Raw genomic sequence first — 15,040 nt, 5'->3', positions numbered from 1 at the left:
AACTGATTTTAAACCAACCACTGGTAGACGTGTGTGTCATTTGTAATAATCTCATTCGAATGACTCCATTCATTCAAAACTACTGAGCCCCTACTATAAACCAAGCAGTTAAGTTGAAACTAAGATGATTTGATTTTGGATATTTAATTTTAACAATAAATTCTTAAAAATACGTGTTGCAACGGAACTGTAATCTTTGGAAAGGTATAGGATATCATAGATATCCTAGGGAAACTGATCTTTCTACAGATCAGAAAACCTAGAAACAGAACAACTCACAATCACTAGGATGACTGGCTCCTCCAGATAACAAAGTAAGATAAAACCCAGGGAGCTAGTTCTAAATTTCCCACAAGCTACAGTTTTAATGTTTAGTTTATTGTGCTCATTTACCACAAATGTCCATTGGCATGACACAATTCATCTTTCAAAGCCTGGTGACACTTCCACTAGCTTTAAATGATCATTTGTATTTTCCTGTGTATTTGATTGTTAGTGATGCGTTTTTCCAGATGTTCTTAAAGCAAATGCTATTTCTTGTCTGATGTAGAAATACATTATAGATGAATCTACTCACCCGAATGCATTTCTATGGTTTAAGTCTGCACCGATCCAGGCATACCCTACCACTTTCCTATGGCCAAGCACACATTTAGAAGAGCTATTTGTGGAGAGGTGCGTAGTCTCCAACCTGCAACTTTTTGTTGAAGTGATGCTAACCTATAGTGCTCCTTGCCAAGATTGTGCAAATAAATTAACCAGGCTAGCACCAGTCTTTCTCATGTGGAAGTCCTGCCAGCAGAGTATTATCAGCATGATTACCATACAATGAACCCACCTTTTAAATACAAAACCATTGCATTGAAGAGGGCCCCTGTTGGGATGAGCACTGGGTGTTATATGGAAACCAATTTGACAATAAATTTCATATTAAAAAAATAAATAATAAATATAAAACACTTTCTGTCAGTTAAATATTATATAGGTTTTTTTTTTCCCCTCATGCTTGACACATAAATCCTATTCATATGTTCGTATTTTATTTTGGTCTGCCTACAACACTGTATAATACCTTTGATAACAGAAACACCAATTAACCTAAAAACATGCCACCCTTTAATAATTAAATCCATGATCTTAGTTTTATCCCTCACTCTAGCAGTATTTCCAGTAATCCTTATCCCTAGCTTCAATTTATGCATTATCTGTAGCATCTGTGACTTTAGAAAATGAATATATATTTTTCACAAAATTTTTAACCTAAAACTAGAGAAAACAAAAAAGTGTTTTTAAATATAACAATGCCTTATATAGATTATGGAAATAAGTACAAATATTTTTAAACAATTTTAAATTGTTTTTAAAAAATGCTCAATTTTGCTTTTTAACTTTATAGGAAATACGTATACTCAGAAGAGATGTGATTATCTGGTTCAATTCCATTTTAGAGATAGCAGCACTCAAGTGCGGAGTTTAAAGGCAGTTGTAGGTTTCTCTAGGCACAAAAGCTCTGAATATTAACTTCAAATTCTCTCCTGCAAGTGTATTAAATTGTATGGTTTAAAATACATACACCACCAGTGGTCATGGCATTTATATGAAATTCTTTTGTGGAAAGAAATGCAATATAATAACTACTCAAGCTTTTCCAAGGAGATCTAAACTATGGCCTTTTAGAAAGGAAGAAGGGAAAGAAAGAGAAAGAAAGGGGGAGAGAGAGTGAAGGAGAGGAAGGAAGGAAGGAAGAAAGAGAGGGAGGAAGGAAGAAAGAGGAAGGAAAAAAGAAGGAAGGAAGGAGAGAAGGAAGGAATGGTAGAAGAAGGGAAGGAAGGGGAGGAAGGGAGAAAGGAAAGGAAGGGGAGGGAAGGGGTGGACAAAAGCTGTTTCTGAGTCCCCAGCAAAAAAGAGAATCAGGGTTAGATCCTAAACCTGGGCAGTACAAATAACACAAGGAGGCAATCAATGCGCTCTCCAATACTTTGAAACCCAAATAATGGAATTTGTATTTTATGGTAATGCTAAAAATACAGTCATTAAACTAGTCCTTTTATAGGTCACAAATGCCTATAACATTAATTAAGCAGTAACTATGTGTCAGGTTCTGAACTAAGTACTTTAGAAGGATCATATAATTTAATCCTCACTAGTAAGTGGCAGAGCCAGGATTTGAACCTAGCAATAGCTCTTAATCATCACATTATCGACCTATTAATAAAACAAGTGGGTTTAAAAACTTTATGGCAAATTCCCTTTGCTCAGAATAACCAACATTTCTTAACCTCACATTTTTTTTTAATAACATGAAACACTGGCATTTTTGATAAAAGAAAGAATTAAGACATTTTCAAGATAAAAATCTCATAACTATTCTATAAAACATTTAGAGCATATTAAATCTGAATCTAAATTATTGTTATCAGTTAAATCCAGTCTTGTGTAATATTTACCTGTTATACTTACATTGAGTATATGCTTTGTACACAGTAGGAACTTATGTAGCTATTTAGCTACAGCAAATAATTATAATGTACAAAGGTTTTCCACAGTCAGAATGTTTATTTTGTCAGTAACTATAAAACCATGAGCATTCTCTGGGAGTAAAGGGGGCTGCCTGGGTTACAGGCAATTTAAATGTTTATTTTCTTGCTGATATTTAAAGGCAAGTAATTAAAGCAGGGAAGAGAAGATATCTTGCAAATATTTTTTTTAAAAACAATAAAAATGACCAACATGGTTGTGGGTAGCCACCATACCATATTCTCTTTAATCAAATCCTCTTCCTGCCACCTGCAAGAGAAGGCTCCCCTCCAACTTTAAAGATGTCTACTCTCTTTTGTCACTTGTCATTATTTAAAATTCATACTAGTAAATGAAAAAAACTTTTTTCACTGAGATTACATATTTTTTAAAAACTTTTTATTTTTGAGAGAGAGAGAAAGAGAGAGACACAAAGCACAAGTGGGAGAGGGGCAGAGAGAGAGGGAGACACAGAATCCAAAGAAGGCTCCAGGCTCCAAGCTGTCAGCACACAGCCCAATGCAGGGCTCAAAGCCATGAACCATGAGACCATGACCTGAGCAGAAGTTGGACACTCAACCAAAAGTTGGACGCTTAACCGACTGAGCCACCCAGGTGCCCCAAAATTACATATTTTCAATAGCCTTTCTTAGTCATTTGGTGATGAAATGATTTTAGAAATATAAATATGCTTGAAATTGCTCAATACAGAACTCATATCATTATAACCTTATGTTTGGCCTCTGGAACTTTATACAAAGTCAGATTTCAGTTCAAAGTATAGAAAATTGAACTAATACATGTAAACGTTTTCTTGTGGGGTTGTTTGTATGTGTGTTTTTAAAGAAGAAACACTCACTTGACAAGATACTCTTGTTCCTCTGACTAGAATATAAATAAAAGGAACAGAGAACTAAAATGCCTTCTTTATACATGTTATGCTTTAGATAGTATTAAGTATATACAGTAGGCTCTTCTTATGAAATTTTGCTCTAGAAAAAATCTCCATTTTGAGGTAATGCCATATTTCTTTATCGGTTTATTTGTTACTCTGGCAGATTCTGTCAGTATCAAGAGCCACACTGAGTACTTACTCTATGTAGTTACTTACGAAGAACAGAACAAAACAACTTGTTCGCTGAAATTAAAAAGTGAAAGAAAAAAATGAAACCTCATCATTTCTCTAGTTTGTCAGCAAGTAACTGCTAAAAGAGAGAGGAGCAGGTGATTATTATATGAATAAAGATGATTAATTATACATTATCCTTTCACCAACAGTAGGTTTCATAATTTTAAAAAGATTATAGTGAATATGTAGGTCATTAACCTGGAACACTCTGAAAACAACCCAACAGTAAAGACAATTAAAGACCCAGTAATAGGGGCACCTGGGTGGCTCAGTTGGGTGAACGTCTGACTTTGGCTCAAGTCATGATCTCCCGGTTCGTGAGTTCAAGCCCTGCATCGGGCTCTGCATTGACAGCTCAGAGCCTGCTTGGAATCCTCTCTCTCTGCCCCTTCCCAGTTCTCCCTCTCTCTCTCTCTCTGAAAAATAAACGTTAAAAAAAAAAAAACGAGTAATATTCCAGTTGAATCAAACATTCTTAATGAAGACCAACACTTTTTACAGAAATTAACAAGCTGGAAAATCTTTTTTAAAAGTCAATAATTCAAACGGAAACTTTACATTAATTTAAAAAGTAAACTATCGATTTGGATCTAGCTTACCTCTTATTGTAAATAAGCACTGAGGTAGAAAAATGAGAGTAGGTAGCTAAAAGCCTGGACAATCCAAAATAGATAAATGGATTGAAAATCATCAACATATATATTTTCTATGCTAACCTAAACCCAGATTTTACAAAGGCACATCTACTCCCCACAAATCAGTTTCTACTTCTACTTATGATTTAGACAGGTATAAAATATCAAACACTTACACGCTGAAATATTCCATCTACATGCAAACTGACATGTTAATCATACATTACCTTACCAACTCATTAAAGCTGATAGCCCATAGTGTTTTATATATCAATAATTTGTATTTAGATTTAATTGCATGTATCTGAAAGTAATGAATCTACTACAGATTAAAACACAACTTGCTATGTATACTTTTCAATGATTTTGATTGTCCTGCTCCAATTTAGAAATCACTGACCCTGTTGAATGAAATTAAGTTCCATAGATGGTAACTTGAGTACAAATGAGTCTCCATCTCCTAGTGATCACTGAGATGGCCAAGGAAATATAAACAAAAACCTTTATCAGTACTAAAACCTTGAAAAGGGTATCAGTGACACAAACCTCCAGGGATGTCTATAACACATAATAGATGAATAGAATAGGGAAGGAAAAACCCACCAGACTTACTGAACATAAAAGAACAGCTTGTCTGTCTAGGAGACATCTACTAGAAAACAAAGAATGGACTCAAAATAGGCATTTAAGTGCAAGACATAAAGCCCTTGGAAAGTGAGATACATATCAAAAATTTAACTCAGCTATTATCTAGGAATTATACTAGAGAAAATTGACAAATATGCAAAGATGTATGCTTAAAAATGATAATAATCACCATAATTAGTAACAGTAAAACAGTAATTGTGAAACTATAAACAATCTAAATGTTCATTCATAAGAAACTGATATATGATTTCACCCAAATAATGGAATATTATATATATATGTAAATGTTCACTGACAAGGAATGAGCTCCATAACATACTACTGAAGGAAAAAAAGATTAAAAATGACATATATACACCACTCATCATCAGGGAAATGCAAATCAAAACTACAACGAGATACCACCTCACACCTATCAGAATGGCTAAAATCAAAGACACAAGAAATAACAGGTGTCAGCAAGGATGTAGAGAAAAAGGAACACTTGTGTATTATTGGTGGGAACACAAACTGGTCCAGCCACTGTGGAAAACAGTACAGACATTCCCTCCAAAATTAAAAACAGAACTACCCTACGATCCAGGAATCACACTACTGGGTATTTATCCAAAAAACATAAAAACAATAATTCAAAGGGATACTTGCACCCCTATGTTTATAGCAGCATTATTTACAACAGCCAAATTATGGAAGCAGCCCAGTGTGCACTGATTGATGAATGGATGAAGATATGGCACATATATACACTGTTATATTATTCAGCCATAAAAAAAGAATGAAATCTTGCCATTTGCAATGACCCAGATGGATATACAGAGTATAATGCTAAGTGAAATAAGTCAAAGAAAGACAAATACCATGTGATCTCATGGATATGTGAAATTTAAGAAACAAAACAAACAGGCAAAGGAAAAAGAGAGACAAACCAAGAAAGAGACTCTTAACTATAGAGAACAAACTGATGGGTTACCAGAGGGCGGGTGGGGGGGGGGGATGAGGAAAATAGGGGGTGGGGATTAAAGAGTACACTTACCATGATGGAAAAAATAAAATGATTTAAAAAATGCATACCCAGCAATTCCACTTTAAGAATTTATCTAAGGAAATGATGGTACTATTTTCCAAAGACTTAATAAATAAGGATGTTAATTATGAATTAAGATAACAGCTAACGTTTCTTACACATAATCTCATTTAGTTCTCACAACTATTGCCTCCATGTTACAGTGAACCTGTTCAATAACACAGTAAATGGAAGAGCTGCGATCTGAATAACAGCCCTACACATCTAAGCAGAAACAAGAGCATAGAGGCCTTATAAGCTATGCGAAAGGGCTTGGACTTTATTCAAGGCAAGCAGTGAGGAAGCCACTGGAAGATTTTAAGCAGGAGAAATGACAGGATCAGGTCTGCAGTTTGCTAGGTAAAGAATGGTTTGGCAGGGAGGACATAAAGCAAGATGAGAGACGCCTGTACAAGTTATAGAATTAAATGTAAATGGAGAGAAGATAGATCCAAGAAATGGATCCACCTGGGTGGCTCAGTCAGTTGAGCGTCCAACCTCAGCTCAGGTCATAATCTCACGGTTCGTGGGTTCAAGCCCTGGGTCAGGATCTGTGCTGACAGCTCAGAGCCTGGAGCCTGCTTCAGATTCTGTGTTTCCCTCTCTCTGTGCCCCTCCCTTGCTCCCGCTGTCTCTCTCTCCAAATAAATAAACATTAAAAAAAAAAAAAAAGTAAAAAAAAACAAAAACAAAACAAAACACTAGAATCAAAAGGGCCAGTAACCTGTTGAATCTGAGCTGTGAAGGGAAGGCAGTATCAGGGATGACTCTCAGGTTGATGACTGGAGCAAATGGGTGGATGACAGTGCTACTTACATCACGGGGGAGAAAGAAAAAGTTGAATTTTAAGTACACTGAGTTCAAGGTAGCTATGGAACCTCAAGAGGAACACACTGTTGCATTTATGAGTCTGAAGTTCAGAGGCCACGGGCAGGAGATAAAGATTCGGGATTCATTGGCCATATTTTAGTTGCAGTCATGGCCAATGAATAATGTCATGCAGAGAGAGTGAGAGAAAAAAAGATGTTAGAAATCAAGGGAATACTGGTGTTTTAAGAACAGGTAGTCTGGAAGAAGCTCTCTGGGAGGCTGAGAAGGAGAAACTAGAGAAGTAGAAAGAAAAGCTGTGGACACTGTTGTTGCAGAAAGTCAAGATAAGAGTTTCAAGAAGGAAAAGAGTGTGTTTCCAGTGAGTTAATGCTCAGAGAAGCCCTGACAGTAAGGTCTAAAAAGTCTTTCTTTAATTTAGCAATAAAGTGACTAAGGACAGGGCATTAAAAAAAAAAAAAAATGACATATACATTATAGTTATACACAGAGAGAACTGCACAAATTATCACCAAAATACAAATGAAATGAGGGTTGCCTCTGGGTGGTTGGATATTTGATAATTTTTCCTTTCTCCTTTATAATTATTAATATTGTTTAAATTTTCTAAATAAGTATGTACTGTCTTTGTAATACGAAAACAATTCTCTTCATGTTGAAAAAAAGAAAGTATGGTTTTTAATACTACAGTTCCATTTGGGAAAAATTATCTTGAGAAAATAACTGGAAAATCCATGAAAATATGGATTCAAGGTGTTAATCACAGCACTGTCTATGATAGTGAAATACTGGCAATAACCTAAAGGATCACTAGTGAATTTGCTAAATAAATGTAGGGATAACTATATAATGGCATACTACGAAGTCATTAAAAATGAAGACAAAGGAAGACAAAGATATATTCATTACTAGCTTGGTGCACTTCGAAATATTATATGTTTCTTCATCTGTAAAATGGGAATAAAAAGAACACTTACTCAGTGTTTTAACCTAGCTTATTAGCTATTTCCTATTGTGATCAGAAACAAAAACCTGAGGTTTATGAGTTTCCCCTCGATATCATGTACCCCTACTTCAAAACGTACTTTTAAAAAACGTGCTTTTAAAAAATCTCTCAAAATTAACATTCAACTTGGCCATAAATCAAGTTAAGAAAATACGAATCTAAGAGCACAAAGGCAATGAACATCTAAGTTGAAAATAGGCAATTTCTGCACCTCTACCTTGTTTTTAAAAAAATCCTATAAATATTCATAAACTAAGCTTATTTATTCACTTATACATGTAGAAAAAAATAGTGCTGGAAGACAGAACCAGGCTGATCTGGATGCCAATGGGCCCTGTGGCCAATAAGAGGTATCCGAGATTACAGTGACAGGGAAGTGGCATCCCTACTTAACTGAACAACATCATTTATACAGGCATACTGGCTAGCTTCCTCAGTTTTACCATCACTGTACAAACATTTATTTTGTTGCTTTAAGTAGCTGAAACCAACCTGCCATGGTCTTTCCCAATCGAGTGGAATAGGGAAGGCGCCAAGCCATGTTCCTATAAAACTAGAAATTGTAGTGATCTGAAGACTGTTCTCCCAAATGGATGTAACTCTGTAAAAACACAAATACGTAAATCATTGGTGGTATATACCTTAGCTGCTAGAGAATCAAACAGTGGTGCAAACTGACACTACACACATATGCTCTGTTCATTTAACGATCATCTCGAATTGGCGTATATTTACCATGAACTATTAACAAGTAATCGGTAAGAGAATATAAATGTTTTTCAGTGGGAAAGGTACTATGTGCAGCACATGATGAAAGTCAAACAATATAGAAGAGAATTTGCAGTGAAAGCTGACTTCCTCCCACCCTTATCAACTCTGGGTCCCTTCCTAGCAGTAGCTGCTATCACCAATGTAGTACATATCCTTCTGGAAATATTTTATGCATGCACAAATATATACACAATTTTGTTTGGAATGGTATGCATTTATGTATACATCCTTTACCAAAACTCAAATGCATATTTATAAACCCAATTTTGCTGTTTTGTTTTCCCTTGTTAATTATACTAGCTATACTAGTATTCCACTGTATGGAAGGAACATCACTTATTCAACTAGTTCTTCTGATTGCACATTTCATGTAAACAAATCAACACTATTTATTTGATGGGGCAGGAGTAGAGAACAACAGATTTCAAAATATCCAGTGATTTCGCCTACAATCCTTATTGATTAAGTGTGTATCTTAGGGGGTAAAGGTGAAAAGACAGAATTCTGCCATTCTGAATCGGTCTGGGTTTCAGCCTCTCACAGTGTGACCACTTAGCCATGTGGAGCATGAGTCTGGTTACAGGAGAGTAAAATCCCACCACAGTGCAGTAAGTAGGGTCCAAATATTCACTTGTTCAAAATGAAAGGTTGTGATACATAAAGTTTATGAAAAGCAGTTTTTTCCAGCCGGTGTGGGAAAAAAGGAAAACATTTCTTCTGTTAGAGGACTTCTTTCATTAGAAATGGGCCATTACATACAAAATATACACTGAGTTAAAGTAGCCCCAAATGACAAGCCAGTTCCTAAGCCAATGCCTCTGTCACCTGTCTCTCTCGTTACTCCCCCTTGGTCCACCTACACAAGATAAGAGCTTTAGCTTGTCTGTACTGAAAATCAGGACTGGAAGAAGGTTGGAACCAATCACCACAGGTCCCAATCTGTGTTATTTGCTGGGCTTCACTGTTCTTTTTATTTTATATAACACCTAAAAATGCAAGTCAATTTCTTCAGCATTCAACATGCTGAAGCATTCAACAAAACAGAGATCTGTCCCAATCCTGGAGGAAAAAAAAAACTGAGGAGTTGAACGTAAAGAGGGAACTCTACTGTTCAGGCAACTTAAAGGATTTTCTAGGGTTAATTTTTGACTATTTGTGGCTGACAAATATGTTGACTAGCTTTCACTTAACACATAAGTCCTCTATGTTGCAATACATAAAGTGATGTGCCTAGAGACATAAAGTCTGGGAGAGGCTGAGAGTAAGGTTTACTTTCTGCTGGGAAGAATTTACTTCTCCCATTTTATGGAAGAGGAAGTTCCATCAGAATTGGGAGAATGAGTGGCATCTAGGCTTGACAAACTGGAGACAGAGCTGCACTGCAGACAGAAAGAACTCAAGTAAAAGTGGTTGAGGCTGAGTGGAAGAATGGGAAATAAGGCTGGGTAAGTAGGTTAGAGTTAGCATTTTTAAAAATAGCACCTTTACCGAGTACAGTGAAAACCTGCCCCGGATAGCCCTTTCTCAGCCATACAATTTACTCACTTAAAGCACACGATTCAATGGTCTTTAGTGCATTTAGAGTTGTGCAACCACCATCCCAAAATGACACCCTTTTACCCATTAGCACTCACTCCCCAATTCCCCTTTCCTCCAGCCCCAGGCAACCACTTTCTGTCTCTAGGGATTTGCTTATTCTGAACATTTCATATAAATGGAATTTGTGATTGGCTTCTTTCACTTAGTGTAATGTTTTCAAGATCCATCCATTTTGTAGCACCTGAAAATACTTCTTTTTTATTGTCAAATAACATTTTGCTGTATAGATATACCACATTTATTCTATGCATCAGCTGGACATCTGAGTTTTTTGGAGTTTTTGGCTACTATGCATAATGCCACTATAAACATTCATGTGCATGTTTTGTGTTCTCATTTTTCTTTGGGATATACGAAGAAATGGAATTCCTGGGTCATATGGTAACGGTGTTTAATCTTGTAAAGGAACTGCCAGAATGTTTCCCAAAGCATCTGAGCCATCTTATATTGCCACTCGCAGTGTACGAGAGTTCCAATTTCTCCCCATCTTTGCTAATGTTTGTTTTTTTAAAATTTTTTAATGTTTATTTATTTTTGAGAGAGAGACAGAGAGAGAGCACAAGCAGGGGAGGGGCAGAAAGAGAGGGAGGCAGGGGATCCAAAGTGGGCTCCATGCTGACAGCAAGACAGCCTGATGCGGGGCTCGAACTCGTGAACTCGTGAACTGAGAGATCATAGCCTGAGCTGAAGTCAGACGCTTAACTGGCTGAGTCACCCAAGCACCCCTCTAATACTTGTTATTATTTGATTATAGTCATCTCAGTGGGTGTGAAGCAGTATCTCATTGTGGTAGAATTAGGGTTAGGATTTTAGGAAAGCCTGAAAAGTCAAACTGAAGAAGCCACTGAAGGTTTTAAATCAAGGCAGAGATGATCAAAGCTATGTCTCAACAAGGGTTATGTACATGTCTTATCTAACCTCTAAGCTCCAAGTTCCTTGGGCTTGAGGGGCAAGATCCATGTCTTCACATTTTTCACTTTTATAGCACACTGAGGCCATTTGATATTTGTTACAAAAAGCGCAAACATGCAAGAGGTTGTCCTCTATTTTATTTGATGCACCCAAGGGAGTTTATGATCTTACATATAATATAGGAAAAAAAGGAACCAGGAGCTGGTTTTAAAAATAGAAAAACTGTGTAGCCTATCTTTGTAAAATTAAAATTTTGCATTTATCAAAACCATAGTATGTATAAGCACCTTTAAGGTCCCACATCGTATTAGATGAGCACACCTACTAACAATCCCTCCCTGCATCCCTCCCCACTCCTGAAATCCACTCCCAAGGCAGAAACATTATGAACTCGTCAGTGGTTCTCGAATGTAAAGAACGTACACTATGTATAGAGTTTGCAAGACTTAGTTACTCCCTGCTTTCTACAATGGAAGAAGAGGACTTAGCACTCTTCCCACAAGCCTCCCATCACCATGTGCTCATTCCCTCTGATTCACCATCCCCTCCTTGATGGTAACATCCTCTCCTCCCGGCTGAATCCACAGCACAGCATCTACATTAACAGGACTATGAAAATGTTTGTCATAGCTGGACCACACAATAAACCACAGTCACATTTCCTTTCTTATAGATTTTAAATTTTCTTTGGATGTTAAGAACTGCCTCTTTTTCAATCTCTATTTGCTTAGGTACTTGTCACTAAACCATCCTCAAATATTCTAAAGAAACTAAACATCACCTCTAAATTCTTGTTTGTGTTCTTTGTTCTCCCTCTTTCTCTTGTGGAGGGCACCTCACCTGCTGCGAGTGGGACTGGTTGCCCTCTAAGCCTGAGGCACAGCCACTGTCCTGTAAGCTCCCTACACCATCATCCTATGAATTCCCTTTGCCTCTCTCAATGCTTTTAGGTCTCCTGCTTCCCAAATTCCAAGACTTTCTCCTATTTTCCTTTTTTTTTTTTTTTTAAAGCACCTCCTTCAGTAGATTCCTGAGAAAGGATAAAATAGATTTTAAAGATCGTTTAAAGTCTGAAAATGACTTTATTGTAGTTGTTGGAAATCATTTTGCCTTAGAAGTTTGAAGACATTGCTCCATTATTTTCTGTTTCCCACCTGAAAAGTTCAGACATTCTGGCTCCCAGTCCTCTCTAGGTAACATGTGCCCCCCCCCTTCCCCAACCCCCCTACAACACACACTGCCCTCTCTGGTAGCCTTCAGAATCATCTTTTTCCTGGTGGTTATCTAAAATTTCACAAGCCTGTGCCTTGGAGTGGGTGTCTTTTCAGCCATAATGCTGGAAACCAATGAGCCTTTTTTTAAAACAATTTTTTTAATGTTTATTTTTGAGAGACAGAGTGTGAGTGGGGAGGGGCAGAGAGGGAGACACAGAATTGGAAGCAGGCTCCAGGCTCTGAGCTGTTAGCACAGAGCCCGACCTGGGGCTCAAACCCACAAACTGTGAGATCATGACCTGAGGAAGCAGGATGCTTAACTGACTGAGCCACCCAGGCGCCCCACTCATGGGCTTTCTTAATCTACAGTCACAAGTCTTTTGGTTCTTGACATTTTCTCTTTAAAGACTTATAAAGTCTTGCTTTTTCTACCCAGATCCCCTAAGAATTTTCTGTTTTTCTTACTCTTTTGCTGGGAATACTACCATGTGGAATTAACCCTCTGATTTTTTTTTTAATCTTTTAACCCATTTCCCATATTTTTGCCTTTTCTGTTTGGCTAAGGGGTCTTTCTAACTTTGTCTCTACTTCTGTTGATTTTTTTTTATTTTTTAATTTCCAGGAGCTTTCTTGTTCTCAGAATATTCCTTTTGACTGCCTCCTGTTTGTGTTTTATAGATGTGAAAACAATGGACATTTTTAAAGTTATCTTCTGGTCTTTATATCGCCTTTGTTTCTGAGTTTCCTTTTGTTTTCATTTCTGCCTTTCACTTTAGAGGTGTTCCTGAAATGTCCAATGATTGTTCATTTCTCATTCTACTTAAAACACTACATATGAAATGTCCAGAATAGGCAAATCTAGAGAGACTGGAAGTATTTTAGCAGTTGCCTGGGAAGGGGGGAAGGGGGTATGTAAGGGTGGGCAGGAGAGGGACTGCTAATGGGCAGAGTTTCTTTTTGGTGTGGCAAGATGTTCTAAAATTAGATTGTGGTGATGGTTATAAAGCTGAGCCTATACTTAAAAACTAGTAAGTTGTACACTTTAAATGGGTGGGTTTTATGGTCTGAAGTTGTATCTCAATAAATGTATGTTTTAAAAAACAACAAAAAAGTGAACACTAAACAGATGACTAGATGTCCACTGCGTACAAGCGGGCTTCACTGTCCCAGGGACTGATTAGGGACCTTGGCTTTTAGAGAACCCCCAAATATCAGTATCTGCAGGTTCTTCTTTTATACCATTTTTCACTGAAAGAAGTATTTCCGTACTCTGCCTAGATTGCGTAAGCCTGGCTGTCAGTGTTTTGGACCAAGCAAGTGAAAAGGACGAGGCAAAAGATGAGGAATCATTATTCAATACATAGAATTTCACTTAATTCTTATTCCCTCCAGAGGTTTTATCAAACAGGCTCAGGTTGTGGGGATAGCCAGAGTAGTTGGGGGGTACAGTTATATTTTCTCCATCTTCTCTCCCCCACTACATAACCTCTAATGCTCATATTATTTTTGTAGTGTTTATATATTGTTCTGTAACCCTAATTTTCAACTATTTTTCTAATGTAGTGAGTCCCCTTAATGTACAAACTGAATGATTCCTCCATTTGGGGAAACTGTCTTGTCATATTTTGAATTAATTTGTTTTGTTATTTTAGGGACACTACTAGCTAGTCTTAAGCTCATCTCCTTTGTTCTCTGCATTTATCATTTCTTTTCTAACTACTTTACTCTTCCCTACCCCTCATTTGTTTTGATTAGCTCAAACCTTTCCTCCATGCTAGAACTTAATTTTCTAACTTGTCTATGTTTCTAATATATGACATGTGATGGTGTGGTTTGGATTCTCATTTTAATTAATTCCGTAATCTCCTTCTCCACCTCATTTTTTTCCCATCATCTTATCTTTGAGCTCTTATTTTATTGAATTTATGCCCTTAATAATATTTTTCTATGATAAACTGGGTAGTTTGTTTTTGTTCCTTGAGTACTACTTTCTTCCAGGCTGGATTCTTTTGTCTTTCACATGCCTTTTTCTTCTTACTATTCTATAATGTGTTTTTAGAGTTGCCATGCCATTTCTTTTCATCTTGCTCAACCTTCACAAGGGTAGGCTGCCCACACTACATATTTGCTCAGATACCATGAGTGAATTATCTAGGAAGCTGTCTTCTCATCTTAACTACAATCTTTCCTGTCTTGAAGCTGAATTTTGAGTGCTGGATGTTATCTTCTACTCAGTTTTCTGTAACATGAGGCAGAAGAAAAGAAGGGAGGCAGGGTAAGGGATATGCTATCCCTGTAATTTAATCAATAATATTCAGCTGAAATTTAATAAATGGTTCAATAGATCCAACTTTCAAAAATTTCTGGCCAGGGCTTATGTATCTCATTAGAAATCAGACGACGCGATGATGGTAACAGTCAGCCCCCTGCAAAGCCCAGTAAGCAACAGCCCTCATAAACTATAAAAAAGTAAAAAGTCCTGATTGGGATGCAGGGAAACTAGCATTCTATTGGTAGGTATATACATATTCTTCCAATTAGAACTTCAGTTTGGCAGTGTCTGTCAACTTCTTTTGACGTAGGAATTCTACTCCAGGAATCTAGTCTACAGGAACTGTTATACACATATATAGTTATATAGTACAAAGATTTTCATAATAACATTATTTATAATCCTGAGAATTTGATATAATCTTCAATAGGGAATTAAATAAACCA

At 36.8% G+C, this 15,040-nt stretch overlaps 1 protein-coding gene across 5 annotated transcripts in view; it reads right to left on the bottom strand.

Annotated features, from left to right (window-relative positions):
* Window positions 1–15,040, bottom strand: part of PIGF (phosphatidylinositol glycan anchor biosynthesis class F) — a 95,510-nt gene that overhangs the window by 6,378 nt on the left and 74,092 nt on the right. For 4 of the 5 annotated variants that reach the window (XM_040453834.1, XM_040453830.1, XM_040453831.1 and 1 more), the window contains one exon: window positions 8,319–8,427. In XM_040453834.1, the coding sequence (XP_040309768.1) occupies window positions 8,319–8,427 (109 nt within the window). Of the gene's footprint in view, window positions 1–1,407; window positions 1,536–8,318; window positions 8,428–15,040 lie in introns of those variants that run through there. The other variant, XM_040453833.1, reaches the window with a different exon arrangement.

Source organism: Herpailurus yagouaroundi, unplaced genomic scaffold (genome assembly GCF_014898765.1).
Source record: "Herpailurus yagouaroundi ecotype Mexico unplaced genomic scaffold, PumYag 210, whole genome shotgun sequence".
Classification (NCBI taxonomy): domain Eukaryota; kingdom Metazoa; phylum Chordata; class Mammalia; order Carnivora; family Felidae; genus Herpailurus; species Herpailurus yagouaroundi.
The sequence above is the reverse complement of the archived record's forward strand: the minus strand, read 5'-3'. Positions and strand labels throughout refer to the sequence as shown.